We start from the raw sequence: 16202 nt of genomic DNA, 5'->3' as shown, positions 1-16202 counted from the left end.
CAAAACACACTTCTGCTTTCCTGCTTTGGGATGGATACATTCCTTAGCTTAAGTTTCATATCTCTGCCAATAGCAAGGTAAATGCTTAATATGTGGTCATGTACCATATGGAATCACTTGATGAAAATTTGAAATATGATTTTGCATAGAATTCATTTAAACAATGCAAATAAGCTACTAGCATTCTTGCTTCTGTTCTCTGTGGAATTCGACTAGTGCCAGTGGAGTGGGCATGGGATTCAGACATGGATTACATGGTGCTTCACTCAAAAACAGTTACATTTATAGTACTACTAAGCCCACACAGGAATTCCATATGCTTTTTGTTTTTAAGGTTTTAACACTGATGACAAATGTCCAAATCAAAGACAGATTTTTCCAAATAATAGGGCACGCTGTGAGGTTAGGTGGAAGAGGGATGGTTTATTTTCTGGACGCAGGACAGGAAATTAACGAGCAACGTAAATACAGAGATCTACTTAGCACACCTTTTCCTTCTTTCCCTTCAGACATACGATATGGTAACTGACTTATCAAAGTAAAGCATGTGTTGTTCACTTTTAAAAAACCCATTTAAGTTCGTCTCATAATTGTTCTGATTGAGAAAGTGAATCATGCCATGATTCAAAAAAGTCTGTTCTTCACATAAACCTATGAGCACACATTTAAAAAATGATTTATTGTACATCTTTGCATTTCTTAAGGCATGAACAATGGCATACAGATGGAACAGGTTCTGAGAAGCATCACATCTTTTTCAACAAGGCCAGCACAATCACGCCACATCAAACACACACACTTGAAGCCTGCACTGACTGACTGCTTGTGGCCCAGGAGTCCTGCGATAGGGGATGGTGCTTCCAGACAGTGGAACAATCCTGTGGTTTCTATGTTGTTGTTAACTTTCTCGATCAGCTTTAAGCACCAGTTACCATTTGTTTTTCTTTACAAACTCGTCAGACTTTGGATTTTATATTCTGCTCCTTTTATTCTGCTCTCCAAGGATGGTGTGGATTTTTTTTTTTTTTTTTTTAAGGAATATGGTTGCAGCAAAACAGAAAGGATCCGAAAGTGGTTAGGGGCTTTGTCTAATGCACTTCTGAAAGTCCATTATAAAGATGAATAGAAAAGCAAATGGTAGGTTTTCAGTGGACCCAGAAACCACACATAGCTATAAGAAACATAATTGTGCATAGTTATTTATTCATTCAGAATGTGATATGTTGGCTAGCTCTACATTCCCAGTCTACCAAAGAACAGGGCTGTCTACTTTGCTAAACCCAGGGTCCTTTCGAAGCTCCCAGTAGGTGTCGTTAGAAACCCAGGCTTCTCTTTGATTGGCATCAATAACTTTTCTGTGAAAATATAAACATCACCATTAGTCACAAATCACATCAAGGTAACCTTATAACTGGACCCTCTCCTGTAGATTAGTCATGAACATACAAGCAGTGTTTTGTAAGCCAGTTAGTGTCTTATCTGCTCACTACTGATGATGTGACTCTTTTTGACCAGAAGTGAAGTCATTTTTGTTGTTAAATGTGTGAAATGGAAGTAGGTAGGGCCAGGGGGAGAGGAACTGAGGGCAGGGACAAATTACCTCCTGGCAGGGGTAGAAAGTAAATAGCCCCCAACAAAGCATATACAAATACTGTAACTTCAGGCCCTGGACCCACAAGAATGATTTCTCCTTCACTAAAAGTATGCAATATCAGTAGCTCTAAGAGCCCCTGCCAGGCCCATGTCCAAGGAGCACACTTTAGAAATCTGAAGGGCAAGGCTGCGTTTCTACCCCAGGGCAGTCATAAGAGGACAAGTCTAAAGGAGATAAGGTTACCCTGAACTTTTTGTCCTGGCTCTGGAGGGCAACAGATGGATTTGGAAACCTCAGATTAATCTGTGTGATGTATATATAATCCTGCAAATAATCCTGTAATAATCACCTACTATCATACCACAGCGAGACCAAATCTAAACACACACAAGCTTTGTGTGATAGAAATAAAATCAAATCCTAATAAAGCCAGGATGATTTTGTGGGCAGTGGGGTCTGGTTCAGTCTCTGGCTAAGGGAGTAGGAATCAGTTTCCACCATTCTCAAGAGTGCGGCTGAAGGACAAAGAGCCTTCTGGGTGGGAAGCTCACTCTTTTCTGCTGCCCATGAAAAGAGAAGAGCTGTGGAAACAATTTCTTTTTATAGTTACTAACTTCTCCTAAGTGCAGAATCGATTCAATATTTTCACTGCCAGAAGCAAAGATACCAAAATCCATTTACCCATTTTATTTTCATTTAACTGGAGTTTCTCATTGCCTGTGGCAACCATTTGCAAAACATGAACTTGCTATGGGAGCTAACCGACTTACTTAAAAAATTTTGGTATATGTTCAAGATTGTTTTCTTCCATATATCGTCTCCGAGATCTCTGGAGTTCCTCTACTCTTTGCTTCTCTGATGCTGCAGCTTCTAAATTTCCTTCTTCCAAAAATCTAAGCAGAAAGCAGTTGATATTTTAACACATTATCCTCTCTTCTGGGGGAAAAAACCTCATTTGCACAAAATTGTTTTCTAATTGTTATGAACATAAATTACTGCACAGTAACACTCTGGCGATGTCTCCTCGCCTTTGCCCCAGGCCACATTTCCTCTGTCCATCAATTTACATACTTTTCTTTCTTTCTTTCTTTCTTTTTTTTTTGAGACGGAGTCTTGCTCTGTCGCCAGGCTGGAATGCAGTGGTGTGATCTCAGCTGACTACAACCTCTGCCTCCTGGGATTTACATATTTTCTGCATACATGAACTGAATTATTATAATCAGCAATATCAGTGAAAGGTGGGTGGTTTGGCCTTGAAGACTTTTTTATGCTGTCTAGGGTTCTATAACTTGAGATTTTCAGGACGACTGCAGAGTCCAGGGGGAGAAGAGCATGAAGTCACAGCCATGTTCCTTTTCTATATTATCAGAAAGCTTTTGCTAAAAGGCCATAGAACGGACGATGGTAACTGGCTATTCTCCATCTATTTGGAGAACAGGCAGAGAAAGAAGGAGCTTTCCTGTTTTACTGGAGAGTGTAAAACTGATGAGACAAGAAAAGGTAATGGGGAAAATTATAAAAGGCCACAGAATGGGAAATGAATTGTAAATGAAATTCAGAAAAGGAATACTGAAATAGAATTGAGGAGGAAAAAGCAGACTGAATGGTGACTTACAAATGCTTACATTTCAAAATGAAAGCAAAGAACAGGAATATAATATGGTATACATTGTACAGGAAGTTTATTAATAAATTTGAATGTTAAATAGTGAGACAGCATGTTCTAGAGAGAGGGGAAAATATAAGAGAATTAAATAGTAGAACATTCAAAACTGAGAGCATTTTGGCAGATGGCAGATAAAGCCACAAATACATGGGAAACAGAAAATTGATCTTGAGTGGAATTTGTATGGCATATAGAATTTTTGGGAAAAGTAAAATGAATTCCATAGGAATGAACATCATGAGTTCAGAACTACATAAGAATAAAAAACTAAGAATCAGAAGGTATTAAAGGTACTGTATTTTGAGTATATCTCATACTCTGTGGGATCAAAACCACATTGGGCAAATTGCAGACTTGCACTCAAAGCATTTCTGGGTGCCCCTGTAACTTATCCTATTATTCTTCAGTTTAAAAGATACTCCATGTTAGAGAATCATAGAAGTAAAAAGGTCAAAAACACTGGGTGAGGATTGATTATATATTTAAGAAAGAGTTCACAAATTTGCAGACCTTTGGTAAATTTCAGGAGGAGGGAGAAACTTTCTGTTAAAAAAGCATCTCTGTTATCTTACCTTCTGTGGGGAACTATGTGCTGAGATAATCTGTTATGATCATTCTATGAATACTGCTTTTCCTAGCATAGAAAACTCAAATATTGAATAAGGGAATGAAGAAAGGATTGAATACAAATACATGATGGTAGTAAAAATAAGTCACAATGACCTCTAAAGCCCCATGCCATAATAGTCTGCTTTTTTTTTTTTTTTGGCCAGGGTCTCTCTGTTGCCCTGGCTGCAGTACAATGGTACAGTCATGGCTCACTGTGGCCTCAATATCCCAGGCTCAAGCGATCCTCCCACCTCAGACTCCCTAGTAGCTGGGACTTTAGGCATGTACCACCACACCCAGCTAATTTGTAATTTTTTTTTTTTTAAATATAGGGTCTCACTACATTGCCCAGGCTGGTCTTGAATTCCTGACCTCAAGTGATCTTCCCTCCTCAGCCTTCTAAAAGTGCTGGGATTATAGGCGTGAGCCACTGCACCCAGCCATAGTCTGCATGTTAAATACCACTGCCATCCTCACCTTTGATCTGGCCGGAACCGGGCGTCTGTTGGTGGAAGGAGATCTTTTAGTACTGGATCTAACTCATTGAGCTCAATAGCAAACCTTGTGAAGCCATAATACAGCTCATAGTTGGTTGGCATGGAACCTGGAAAGAGGCCAATGAACCACTGTGAGAGGGAAAGGTTTATGGAACGGAAGAAGCTGACTTACCCCAGTGCTTAATACCCCACACTAACACCAAATTTGTAGTCATAAACACAAGATTATAAATTTTTTTTTTTTTTTTGAGACGGAGTCTTGCTGTGTCGCCCAGGCTGGAGTGCAGTGACGCGATCTCGGCTCACTGCAAGCTCTGCCTCCCGGGTTCACGCCATTCTCCCGCCTCAGCCTCTGAGTAGCTGGGACTACAGGCGCCCGCCACCACGCCCGGCTAGTTTTTTGTATTTTTAGTAGAGACGGGGTTTCACCATGTTAGCCAGGATGGTCTCGATCTCCTGACCTCGTGATCCACCCGCCTCGGCCTCCCAAAGTGCCGGGATTACAGGCTTGAGCCACCGCGCCCGGCAAGATTATAAATTTTTTCAAGTGAATTAAATTGGTGACATTCCTAGGTAGGAAACTTTGTGTTGATGATCAGAATTGACGGATTCGTATATTTAATACAATCCTGTCTTTCAAACAAAACTGCACATACAGTAGTCTTCATTAGCTAAACTACTCCATATTTCTCTTGAATATTCAATTGGTTAACTAAATATTATGGCAATTAACTCCGAACATTAAGAGTTCACCAGAAACACTTGTTTGCTTCCTTTTAGAAAATAAAAATATGAAGATCTAAATTAATTTTTTTTGCCACTTTTTAACTGAACTTGAAGGCAGGATCTTTGTGTGTCTTGCTCATTGATGTATCCCAAGCTCCTGGAATAAAGCCTGACACACAGCCAGCACTCAATAAACAGTTGAGGAATGAATAAACTAGCCACTCTACTAGCAGGAAATTTAAATACTCATTGATGACTCTTAGGAAACTAACAACTAATTTTAGTTAGGGATTAACTAACAAAATTCCAGTGACAATAACTGTCATGTGGGTACTTGTTCCATTTATACTTGATATTCAGTTATATGCTAATGTGTTATCAGAACTCTTTTGATGCCTTTTATCAAATGTCAACATACTGCCACCTCTTGAGGCTCAAGTGAAAAGATCACTTATTCTGGTGAGTTGTTGAATTTGTGGATTATAAATGTTTGTAGTCTTTGTTTTATTAAAGCAGAGAATAAATAGCATGAGTAAGAATTTAAGTTTGTATACTTCGATTATCTAAAGTCCTTAATAAATATACCTAGCTTTTCAAATGTAGGCGTTACACTTTGAGCAATTTTTCATGAAGCCCAATCTCTGACTGAATGTCAGAGATTTGGCCTATATTTTTTATTATGAAATATCAAATATTGGGGCTTATGTATAACTTATATTTTAAGTATGAATGTAACTATAATTGCCATAAGCATCTGCATTTTTAATCTCACTCTTAAAGGAGACATAATATGAGTTGCATAGAATGACCAGATATTCCCTTCCCGTCTGTTGTCCATGGCACCCTCCTGTTGGCAGAACACTCAGGCCACTCTCACCTGGTCTCCAAATGCACTTTGCAGAGGGGGCCACACCACAGTAGAGTCCTTCATGCCACTTTCCAAACAGCCGGTGCACCACCTTCCCCTCCTGATCTATCACTACCCCCTGTATTTCATTCATGTTAGAATTCCAATAATTCACCTGGAAAAACCAAACCCCAATTGTGACATTTGATGGCTTTAATAACACAATTCCCTATATTTTCCATATAGAAAAATTTCTTAGCCTTGAAGTCCCTTATTCAAACCATTTTCAGAAATACAGAAATCTCAAAATGTTTTATATGGAGGGCTGGCTTTCTAAGAGTTAGCTTAACTTTCCAGAAAGGGATGGTCTCTATTCCATGCATAACATGGTAGCATATCACAGAGAAGGCTCAGTTTCTATCCTAAGAACCCAATATTAATTTCTAGGCTAGCAATTTTTTTCCCTCTTGTTTTGAATTTTCCTCTTGCTCATGGATTTTAATAAATTTCAATTGGCCATGCGGCAGAAATTGTTTGTGAAATAATTTTCATAGAATCTATAAATGGCCAAATTTTATCAGGAGGATCCTCATGTGGCCCTTCCAGTCATACTCCTTCCCAAGGGATAAGAAGTCTATGGCAGTTTGCCTACTTGGACCCCATGATCCCCCTTCCAGATCAGGCCCCAAGTATACAGGACCCTAGAATTCCTTGTCCAAGTAGCTCCAAGCTTATTCCACAGCTGGCAAGGCCCTTTTCCTTGGATTCATGCACCCAAGGGCAGACCACCCACCAGCGTGTGCACATTTAGGTCTGAGGGGTGGCCAAGGGTGGCTGTTTGTGGGGGTGTGAACAGAGCTTAGATGTGTGGGCTGGACTGCCTATATATGTGTGTATGAGGCCCCTTGCAGTGAAAACAGAGCCAGAGGTGGGAAGAAAGCAGGGAAGGCCGTGGGCCAGGACTGGCTGTCCTACATCGCCAGGGTTACAGTACAGCGTTCTGAAGGGTCCAACCTGGCCTCACAGGCTTTGTTATAAAAAGTGTATTTGTCAAGGCAAAGAAATAGAGCATATTCTATTTGATAGTGTACAGGCTTGATTTACATATTTTAGTTAATTATACAGGCTCTGCAAGTGTTAGAGACGGGACTGCACTGCAGCTTCTCATAGCCTACAAAGCCAAATGTACATATTTACATCACCAAGCCACAGCACATAGGGATCTTGGCTCTTCAGTTCTAGGTACCTTATGAGTCTCTAAGAAAAAAGGTAATGACCAACATTTTGGGCTAAAATAAAGGTATTCAATTGAAATAAACATAACCTTCCAATATGGCTTAAAAGGATTTAACTGAGAAAAGAAAATATTAGAGTCTTAAGACTCCATTATGTTACCTGTCTACCATATTAGAATGGGATCATGAATTGAACAGGTAAGGTAGCTGGGTGGGGTTTCTGTACCATGTTGAATTCAGTAGCACATCCAAACAAACATGGCAGTGATACTGAATGTTCCACTTCAGACCAGAGAAACTGAGGGAAAATGGCGCTTTTTGGGCATTTCTATTCCAAAATTTTCTTGTTAACAAGGCTAATGTTTCTGGTTGAACTTATTTGAATTATAACAGCAGCAGGGTTAGATGAGCATGTAGTGACTGGTGGTGACCATCTACATGACTACATCAAGTGTCTGCAGAAAATGACAACATTATAATGAGTTCCCGAAAATCAGATCACTTGAACACATAATCAAGCAGGAAGAGAAACAGAAATATAAACTAGAAGATTTATAGTCAAGAAGTGTTTTCCGGAATTTTATTTAGTGAACAACTGACTGGCTACTTCAAAAGAAAATTCTTTAAAAAGAAATGTGTTTTTTTCTGTTTTAGATGGTGCCTTTTTTGACCTCCATATGTTCAGAAACTTGCATGCCTTGAAAAACTCTATCAGTTGGTTCTGCTCTCTTATCTAAAACGTCCGTAAGGACCAATGATACAGGACAAATTCACTTGCTGCTATTTAAGGTGATTATTTCTTCTTTAAGAAGCGTTTTATACTCATTTTCCTTTACTGTTGTATGATAGTATTTACCTTGACAAATGTGAGTTTGCAAATGCAAACACTGCTTTTGGTATTTCTGATGGTTACTTCTCCATAATGTTCTATCCATCTTCTTCCACTGAGGATGTTGTGTATGCAAGTGGTGACTTTATTCCACACATAGTAATCTCCGTACCTAGTGAAGAATGTAACATTGATGAAAAACAACGAAGGTCACAAATACATATAACTGTTTCTACTAATGAGGATATTCTTTGGCCAAAGCTTTCTTTTCCCTGATTTTCCTCTCATTTTTGTCTTGAAATTCCCTCTGTGGTCATAAGTATTTACGATGTGGTTAATTCACTTAAGGAATATTTAAATACTTTCTATGGGCCAGGTGCTAAAGCTACAAAGTGGAACAGAGCCTGTTTCCTGCTTTTCTGGGGACAAAAGTATGGGAGGGTAGATGGATATGCAAACAAATACTGAAAATGTGCACATCATCAGAACACAGAAGGAAGAGTTTTTAGTCCTTCAATCTGCCTGGAACGTGGGATGAGTGTCAAGGAAGATACCTTAGAAGAGGCTAGGTTTGGTGTAAGCACGGATGGCTGGTAGGAGGGCACCATGGGCTGGGGAAGGTAGGAGGGCACTATGGGCTGGGGAAAGCATCCACAAAGCCACAAAGGTCAGAAGAGCACAAGGCATCCAAGCCTGTGAATGCTGTGCTCCAGGTGAATGCGGGTGGCAGGACACAAGGAAGGAAAGGTGTGATGAGGCAGAGCCGGGAAGGCCTGCACGGACCTACCAAGGAGTCTGGATTTACCCTGCAGGCAATGGGCTACCGCTGGATTCCAGGTAGGAGGTAGGCACCATAGAGTATGCACTGAAGAAAGATCACTCTGGGAACACTATTTCGTACTCCAGGTTTAAGACCTCAGATGTGAATAATTATTCGGGAAAAGACTGAGGAGCATACTAAGATGGCACAAATCTAATACAAATTCTACGGAGCAAGGTTACAGAATTTCTGCTAAGGAATGAAATGATAATAGTTTCAAATCACATTTAAGTTTGTACATTACATATATTTTCAAATGAAATGTCACATCAACATAGAAAAGATGCTTCTAAGTTTCTGCAAAGTTTATGAATTGGTATGATGTAGACACCATATATACCTAGGAAAACTCTCTTCCTTATTTCTTTTTTTTTTTTGAGATGGAGTCTTGCTCTGTCGCCCAGGCTAGAGTGCAGTGGCACAATCTCAGCTCACTGCAACCTCCGCCTCCCAGGTTCAAACAATTCTCCTGCCTCAGCCTCCCGAGTAGCTGGGATTACAGGCGCATGCCACCACACCCATCTAATTTTTTGTATATTTAGTAGAGATGGGGTTTCACCATGTTAGCCAGGACGGTCTTGATCTCCTGACCTCGTGATCCGCCCACTCAACCTCCCAAAGTGCTGGGATTACAGGCGTGAGCCACCATGCCCGGCCTACACGTTCAAATATTCAAAGTTTATTTTGTGGTCCTAGGAATATCTCCCTCTCTTCACCTTCTTCCATATCCAATTCATCTGGAAATTCTGTCATTCAAATAGATAAAACCGAAGAAACAAGCCCTTGGCCTCAATAAAAATTCCAATTAATTTCAAAATATTTAGAGGCGGTATCCCTAGAACACAACCATAAAAGAATTTCATCACTCTTCTTTGATAAAATATTCCCTGGATCTAAGATGAACTCAAAAGTGAAACCGAATTGTATAGCAAAGAATGGCTAAACAGGAGAACCTTTTATATAAAATCAAACTAGCATGACGACTGGGTCATGGGAGGTACCTGGTGGTATTGACTGAAGAATGGAGGATGTGAAGAAATAGACAGGAAGCTTTGCTACATATGCTTAAGTTCTCATTTGTTTTTGTGGGAGTCTATTCTCAAAACTTTGGCAAAGGTAACAGAAGCCTTGGGTATATGGAGAAATAAACCCTTACCATCTTCTAGAGTTTAAAATACCCATTTATGATTTAGAAAAGCAGACAAGAGGCCAAAAGGGAGGTGTGAGTCACCTACTTTGGAAGCGTGACATTCAGTGTTCCCACAGGCAGGATTTCCATCGACTTCCCCCAGAACTTGTTTTTCCATCTGATATCTAAATGACATAGGCAGAGGACAAGAAAGATATACCCCATATCTAATCACTTCTTCTGTAAAAATTAACTTTTGTATTACACTTTACAAAAAACCTTTGGAATGACAACTGATTCTATATTGTTGATTTAGTATGATAAGTGCCTGAAAATGGTCCAAGGTGAAAATATTAACTGTGCACCAAAAAACAAACAAACAAACAAACAAAACCCACTATCTATGTTTCTCTGTAATATATGCTCTTTATTTGTTTTCAACTAACAGAGCTGGAAGAAGCCTGGAACAATGTGTGTGGTGTGTGTGTGGGTGTATATTCACATTACACATACAAACATAGACTCTACTGTGCTTTAATGTCCAGACAGCAATAAATGTTGTTATAAGTTTTAACTAAGTGGCAAAAATAGTTAACAAATATATCGAGCATAAGATGTATACTAAAAGTAATTGCAGTTTAGCAATAAAATTAATTTATATATACATTTCCTTCCATATCAAAGACATATAATTTGGGATTACAGTTAAAAAAAATCTCTAAATACAGATAAAATAAATTTTTTTTTTTTTTTAAAATATGGAACGCTTCACGAATTTGCGTGTCATCCTTGCGCAGGGGCCATGCTAATCTTCTCTGTATCGTTCCAATTTTAGTATATGTGCTGCCGAAGCGAGCACAGATAAAATAAAATTTACAAAATAAGATTTATGAGAGAGTGGGATTAACTTAAGGAATGTGTTTATACTGGTTGTTAAGATGTAGGCCAGGGCCCAGCACTTTACCTCACATGATGGCTTTATGTTTTACGTGTGGAAACTTGGATTTATTTGTGCATTTGTGATAACCACCTGGTTCCGTTTTGATGAACTAAGGGAATTTCGTGCCATCTCCACAAAATGCCTGATTCTTGGTGATGACCAAGAAATGATCAAATATTTATATGTATTGCAAAAATAAATCATAAAATAAAGAAATAAATGATATTTTATTATTTATTCATAATATAAATAAATATTAATTGATATCATATTATATTATATTAATATATTAAATTATCATATCATATTATTAATATTATTTATTAATGATATTAATAAATATTTATTAATAAAATATTTTATTATTTTAAAATAATAAATAAAATCATAAAATAAATAAAATATTTATTTTTGCAATAAATCATAAAAATAAATTTATGATTTATTTTTGCAATAGAGTACAGTTATAGTGTTCTATCATTTTTATGTGTTTTCAGGTTAAGAAAATGCTCATGAGAAAAGTCATTCTGTGAGTAATGAAGCACCCTTCTAAACATGAAGGAACTATTTACACTTAATGTTCACATTTAAGTACATATTCTTTTCTTTGTAAAGGAGTTTAGAAACTTTTTTGTATTAGGCAAGCTTGTAACATTCTGACTTAACTAATGAGTAGAGACTTCAATCCAAACTCTTAAGCCCCAGTGAGTTAAAGGCCAGGAATTACTGTAATGTTTGCATATCTCTTTCGATTATGACCATTGATGATGTGTCATAGAGTCTTCCTTCAGAATTAAAATGTCTTTGCACACCCCCAAAAACCAAGAAGGCAGCAGATGGAACCTCCATGTTACAGATGCAGACAATGAGGCACATGAGATAAGGTCGTGGCTCTGCACCGGCACAGTCCGCATGGAGCTCTGCTCTTCCATATGGCATTGCTTCCAAGATAAGCAGTCTTACCTCCTAGCTGAAACTGTTTCATGTTGAAACCAGGAATTTTGATTTCTCAAACTGACCTCTGCACCAATTACCAACATTCGCTGAGTTCCAAAGGTAGAAATCTAAACTGAATACAATGTCCCTTTGGAAGCCAGACATTTTTTCATAGGCTCATACATTTGATTTCAAATTATAATTGAAATACAAACCTTGCCAAAACACAAAATTCTTTGATTCACAGTGACAGGCAGAAATGGGTGGATGATGGCTAACCTGGTAATTAAAAACAAAAAAGAAGGCAATATCAGTGTTAAAACTTCCACATGATCATCCATTTCTCTTACCGAATTATTCTCAAAATGTATAAGTAAATCTGTAAGACTTCATGCTTTAAAAAACACTGAGAACTTACACAATTTAGAGGGAGATATGATGCCCATAAGTGAAGTGAGTTTCCTTCCTTCCTTCCTTCCTTCCTTCCTTCCTTCCTTCCTTCCTTCCTTCCTTCCTTCCTTTCTTTTATTATACTTTAAATTCTGGGTTACATGTGCACAACGTGCAGTTTTGTTACATAGGTATACACATGCCACAGTGGTTTGCTGCACCCATCAACCCGTCACCTACATTAGGTATTTCTCCTAATGCTGTCCATCCCCTTGCTCACCACCCCCCGACAGGCCCCACTGTGTCATGTTCCCCTCCCTGTGTCCATGTGTTCTCATTGTTCAACTCCCACTTATGAGTGAGAACATGAAGTGTTTAGTTTTCTGTTCTTATGTTAGTTTTCTTAACGTGTGAAAAGAAAATAAATCTCAGGACCACCTGCTTCCCATGTTATTCCTAAAAAAGATAGCTACAAAGATTTTTTTTCTTTTTTTTGAAAAAAGGCTGCCCCTCTCTCTCACAATTTGCCCAAAGGAAATTCTTTGTGGGCCTCAGGATCTTTACCCTAAAACAGTTCTGTTGAATTTCACCCTGGCAATGTACGTTGATAGCTTATCTTCACAGGTACGGGACAAAAGATTGACAGAACTCAGTCATCCTTCTGCTCACCTGAGACAAATGCGTATCTGATTACTTCCTCTGCCCTACTGTCTGTGTAAAAATGCAGATTCACTGAGCCAGACTGACCCATAAGTGACTCTCTCTCTACCACCCTCTCACATGTAAATTGTGTATTCAGTGAAAGGCTGATCAGAGACCCAAAAGAATGCAACCTTTCTTATCTACCTATGACCTGGAAGTCTCCATTTCCAAGTTGTCCCACCTTTCTGGACAGAATCGATGTACATCTTACATATATTGATTGATGTTGCATATCTCCCTCAAATGTTTAAACCCAACCTGTGTCCAGAACACCTTGGACACATTTCATCAGGACCCCCTGAGGCTGTGTCACAGGTGTGTCCTTAACCTTGGCAAAATAAACTTTCTAAATTGGTTGAGACCTGTCTCAGATACTTTGGATTCACAACTGGTATCATCACCCATCCCAACAGATTGTTATCAAAAGGCTGCTTTCACTACCAAACTGCCCTCTTACCTATATGAGTCCAGGGCCGCTTACCTGTTCTGAGAAAAAGCGGAATCCCTTGTCTTCTCTAATGCATTCATAGGTCTCCCCAAGGACTGGGTTGAATGGCTTACTTCCTGCTCTGAAATAGGTGGAGCAGTATCCTGAAACTGCAAATGCAGCAACGAGAACCTGTTAAAACATTGAAGAAAAGGAAATAATATAGGAGAGATGACTGCTAGGTCTGTTTGTTCCTTTTCCCTCTAGATTTTACACAACCCATGTGGACGGGTGTTGATTTGATGACAGTTGCATTTTCTATTGTCTGCACAGAATTTTTACCAACTCATGGGGAAAAAAATAAGTAAAATTAGGTAAAACTACTTGCACGGAAACCAGCAGGCCACTGAGGTGAAGCATTCTTCACCCTTCCATCCAACGTCATGAGTATCACAGAGTTCAAAGGTTCTGGAACCCAGTTTATCGGTTCTGCCACGGGCATGATCTTAGCCTCATGCGCACGAGGATTGTGTGGTTGTGGGTGCTTTTCAGAGGGGACAGCACGTTTCCCGCAGCCATATGGGGTAAAGGGTGAAGTATAAACAGAAGTTATTTTCTCAGACCTAAGTTCCTGAACAGATGGGCTATCTTGACATTCAGGAAAAACTGATAAAGTGAGGCAAGGTGTGCCTGCAACCTCTAAGGAGTATAAGACCTTTACACCTTAACTTTAGAAACACTCTAGACCAAGGATAAGGCACAAAAAGTGTGTCTTCCTGTGTTGGTATCTGGGAGGTTTTGGCCTCGCCTGATTTATGCAAACAGGTCAATTCCTCTTTTACTATGCAGTGAGAATATTATGCAAATGCCAAATATATCATCATAATGAATTCTGGTTTAGCCCAGGTCTAGGACTGGCAAATCCTTGAGGGGCGCTGCTGTTAGTTATTTATTACCATGCGCTCATATGGATCGTCAGTTTCCGAAGCCTTGTCCAGGAGCTCGCTGTATTCCATTTCCTCGCAGAGGTGCTGCAGGGTGTTGAGTGGCTCGTTTAGCTCCACAGGCATGGAGACTTTAGACAGGTCTTTACCAATGTTGTTCCTCAAGATATTCCACAGGTTAATGTTACTGGTGTCAGGACAAGGAGCTGGCAGGCATGTTCGACGCCCATTTCGGAAGGCCCCTCCTGTAAGCTCCCCATTCAGGACTGGAAGAGGGAGAGTCACAGTGAACAACACTTTGCTGTTCTGATTTCACAAAATCAAGAAGGGAAGTAACTTTCAAATAAATCTGATTTTGAGACATTTCGAGAGTCTTCATTATATCCTTTCAAAAGTAAATGGAATTCTTTCAGTGCAAGGTTGCTAATAAATGCAGAAAACAAGTGTATAGTTTTATAAATAAGGCATTAAATATACTCAAATATCATTCAAGACAGGCTAAGTTTTAAAAAATTAAATATATTTAATAAGAGGGACTCAAGCTGTTGGTGTGAGAAAGAGGAAAAACCTTTTCTCTTAACCATTTACCTAACAGATTTTTCAACCATTTACCTCAAGAGATTATACAAAATAGAATGCATTGAACAAATCAGCTGCCAAAAGAACAATTAGTGGGGGGGGGGGGTCGGGGGGATGCCTGTTCATTAAGTCTTCAGTGTTGCAATTTGGCATGTAGATAGAACAACCTGGAAGCTCAAATGATGCATACTTTGCCGAGAAATATTGTCTGCAACACTGGTGTTGTCTTCAGATATATTATCACTCACATCACTGATGTAAGACTCATCATCTGAAGCCTAAGGGAGGGAAGAACATACAAGGATCAGAATTCTTGTTCAGTCTTGCAAGCTCAGATAATCCAGTGATTAAAAATAACAAAACATTGTTCCAGTGAGAAGCAGAGGTCCTAGAGGAAAAGTATTTGGCATATGTGCAATGAACACTTGAGGGTCTTCATGAACTAGGATATAGGATCACTAAAAGGGAGTCTGGTCTTTAACTCCTTGTCTTAGTAGGGGCAGGAGGGCGGGGGAGACCAGTAAAGAACCAGAAATATTTTAGCATAATACACTAAGAATGTTTCAGGTTGGTGCGAGACTACTTGCAGTTTTTGCCATTACTTTCTTTTGCACCAACCTAATACCTAAGAGAAGGCCCTATGACTCTACCTTAGAGGACTCAGGAGAGGCTGCCCAGGGGGCAATATTTAAACTGGGTGTTAGAGAATGAATAGGAGTTGCCCAGTTGTTAGGAGGGACAGAAGCACACGAAGAAGTGAGATTGTGCAAAGGTAAGGCCCATGAGAGCAACATTTATCCCAGGAATGCAAAGGATGTTGAGAGTGGCTGTGGCAGAGGGTAGAAAAAACAAGAGGGCCCAACAGTGAAGGGCTTTTCATGCCAACAAAAAGGGTTCATATGCAATCCTAAGAGGAAAACCAACAAAAATGCACGGGATGTTGGAATCAGATTTGGTTTTCAGGAAGATATTTGGCAGCTTTCCCTAGGGAGGCCAGATACTAGGATGCTGCATAGATCCGGGTAAGAAATACAGCTTAGTCGGCTGGGTGTGGTGGTTCACGCCTGTAATCCCAGCTCTTTGGGAGGCCGAGGCAGGCAGATCACAAGGTGAGGAGATCGAGACTATCCTGGCTAACATAGTGAAACCCCGTCTCTACTATAAATACAAAAAATTAGCCGGGTGTGGTGGCAGGCGCCTGTAGTCCCAGCTACTCAGGAGGCTGAGGCAGGAGAATGGCGTGAACCCGGGAGGCAGAGGTTGCAGTGAGCTGAGATCACACCATTGTACTCCAGCCTGGGCAACAGAGCAAGACTCTGTCTCAAAAAAAGG

The 16202-nt window shown here is 39.6% G+C and overlaps 1 protein-coding gene and 1 non-coding gene across 32 annotated transcripts in view; both read right to left on the bottom strand.

The window, feature by feature from the left end:
- Positions 1-1186: 1186 nt before the first annotated feature.
- Positions 1187-16202, bottom strand: part of OSBPL6 (oxysterol binding protein like 6) — a 207998-nt gene continuing 192982 nt past the window's right edge. For all 31 annotated transcript variants that reach the window (XM_077957254.1, XM_077957262.1, XM_077957270.1 and 28 more), the window contains 10 exons: positions 15061-15148; positions 14304-14557; positions 13402-13539; positions 12044-12107; positions 10059-10137; positions 8031-8175; positions 5970-6114; positions 4347-4473; positions 2365-2487; positions 1187-1355 (listed from right to left, as the gene is read on the bottom strand). In XM_077957254.1, coding sequence (XP_077813380.1) covers positions 1247-1355; positions 2365-2487; positions 4347-4473; positions 5970-6114; positions 8031-8175; positions 10059-10137; positions 12044-12107; positions 13402-13539; positions 14304-14557; positions 15061-15148 — 1272 coding nt within the window. In that variant the 3' untranslated portion in view covers positions 1187-1246. The remainder of the gene's footprint in view (positions 1356-2364; positions 2488-4346; positions 4474-5969; positions 6115-8030; positions 8176-10058; positions 10138-12043; positions 12108-13401; positions 13540-14303; positions 14558-15060; positions 15149-16202) is intronic.
- LOC114671677 (U6 spliceosomal RNA) lies at positions 10705-10811 on the bottom strand. Its single transcript, XR_003721694.2, has one exon. It is a non-coding gene; the product is annotated as a U6 spliceosomal RNA (small nuclear RNA).

The sequence above is a fragment of the Macaca mulatta genome, chromosome 12 (assembly GCF_049350105.2).
Source record: "Macaca mulatta isolate MMU2019108-1 chromosome 12, T2T-MMU8v2.0, whole genome shotgun sequence".
Lineage (NCBI taxonomy): Eukaryota > Metazoa > Chordata > Mammalia > Primates > Cercopithecidae > Macaca > Macaca mulatta.
The sequence above is the reverse complement of the archived record's forward strand: the minus strand, read 5'-3'. Positions and strand labels throughout refer to the sequence as shown.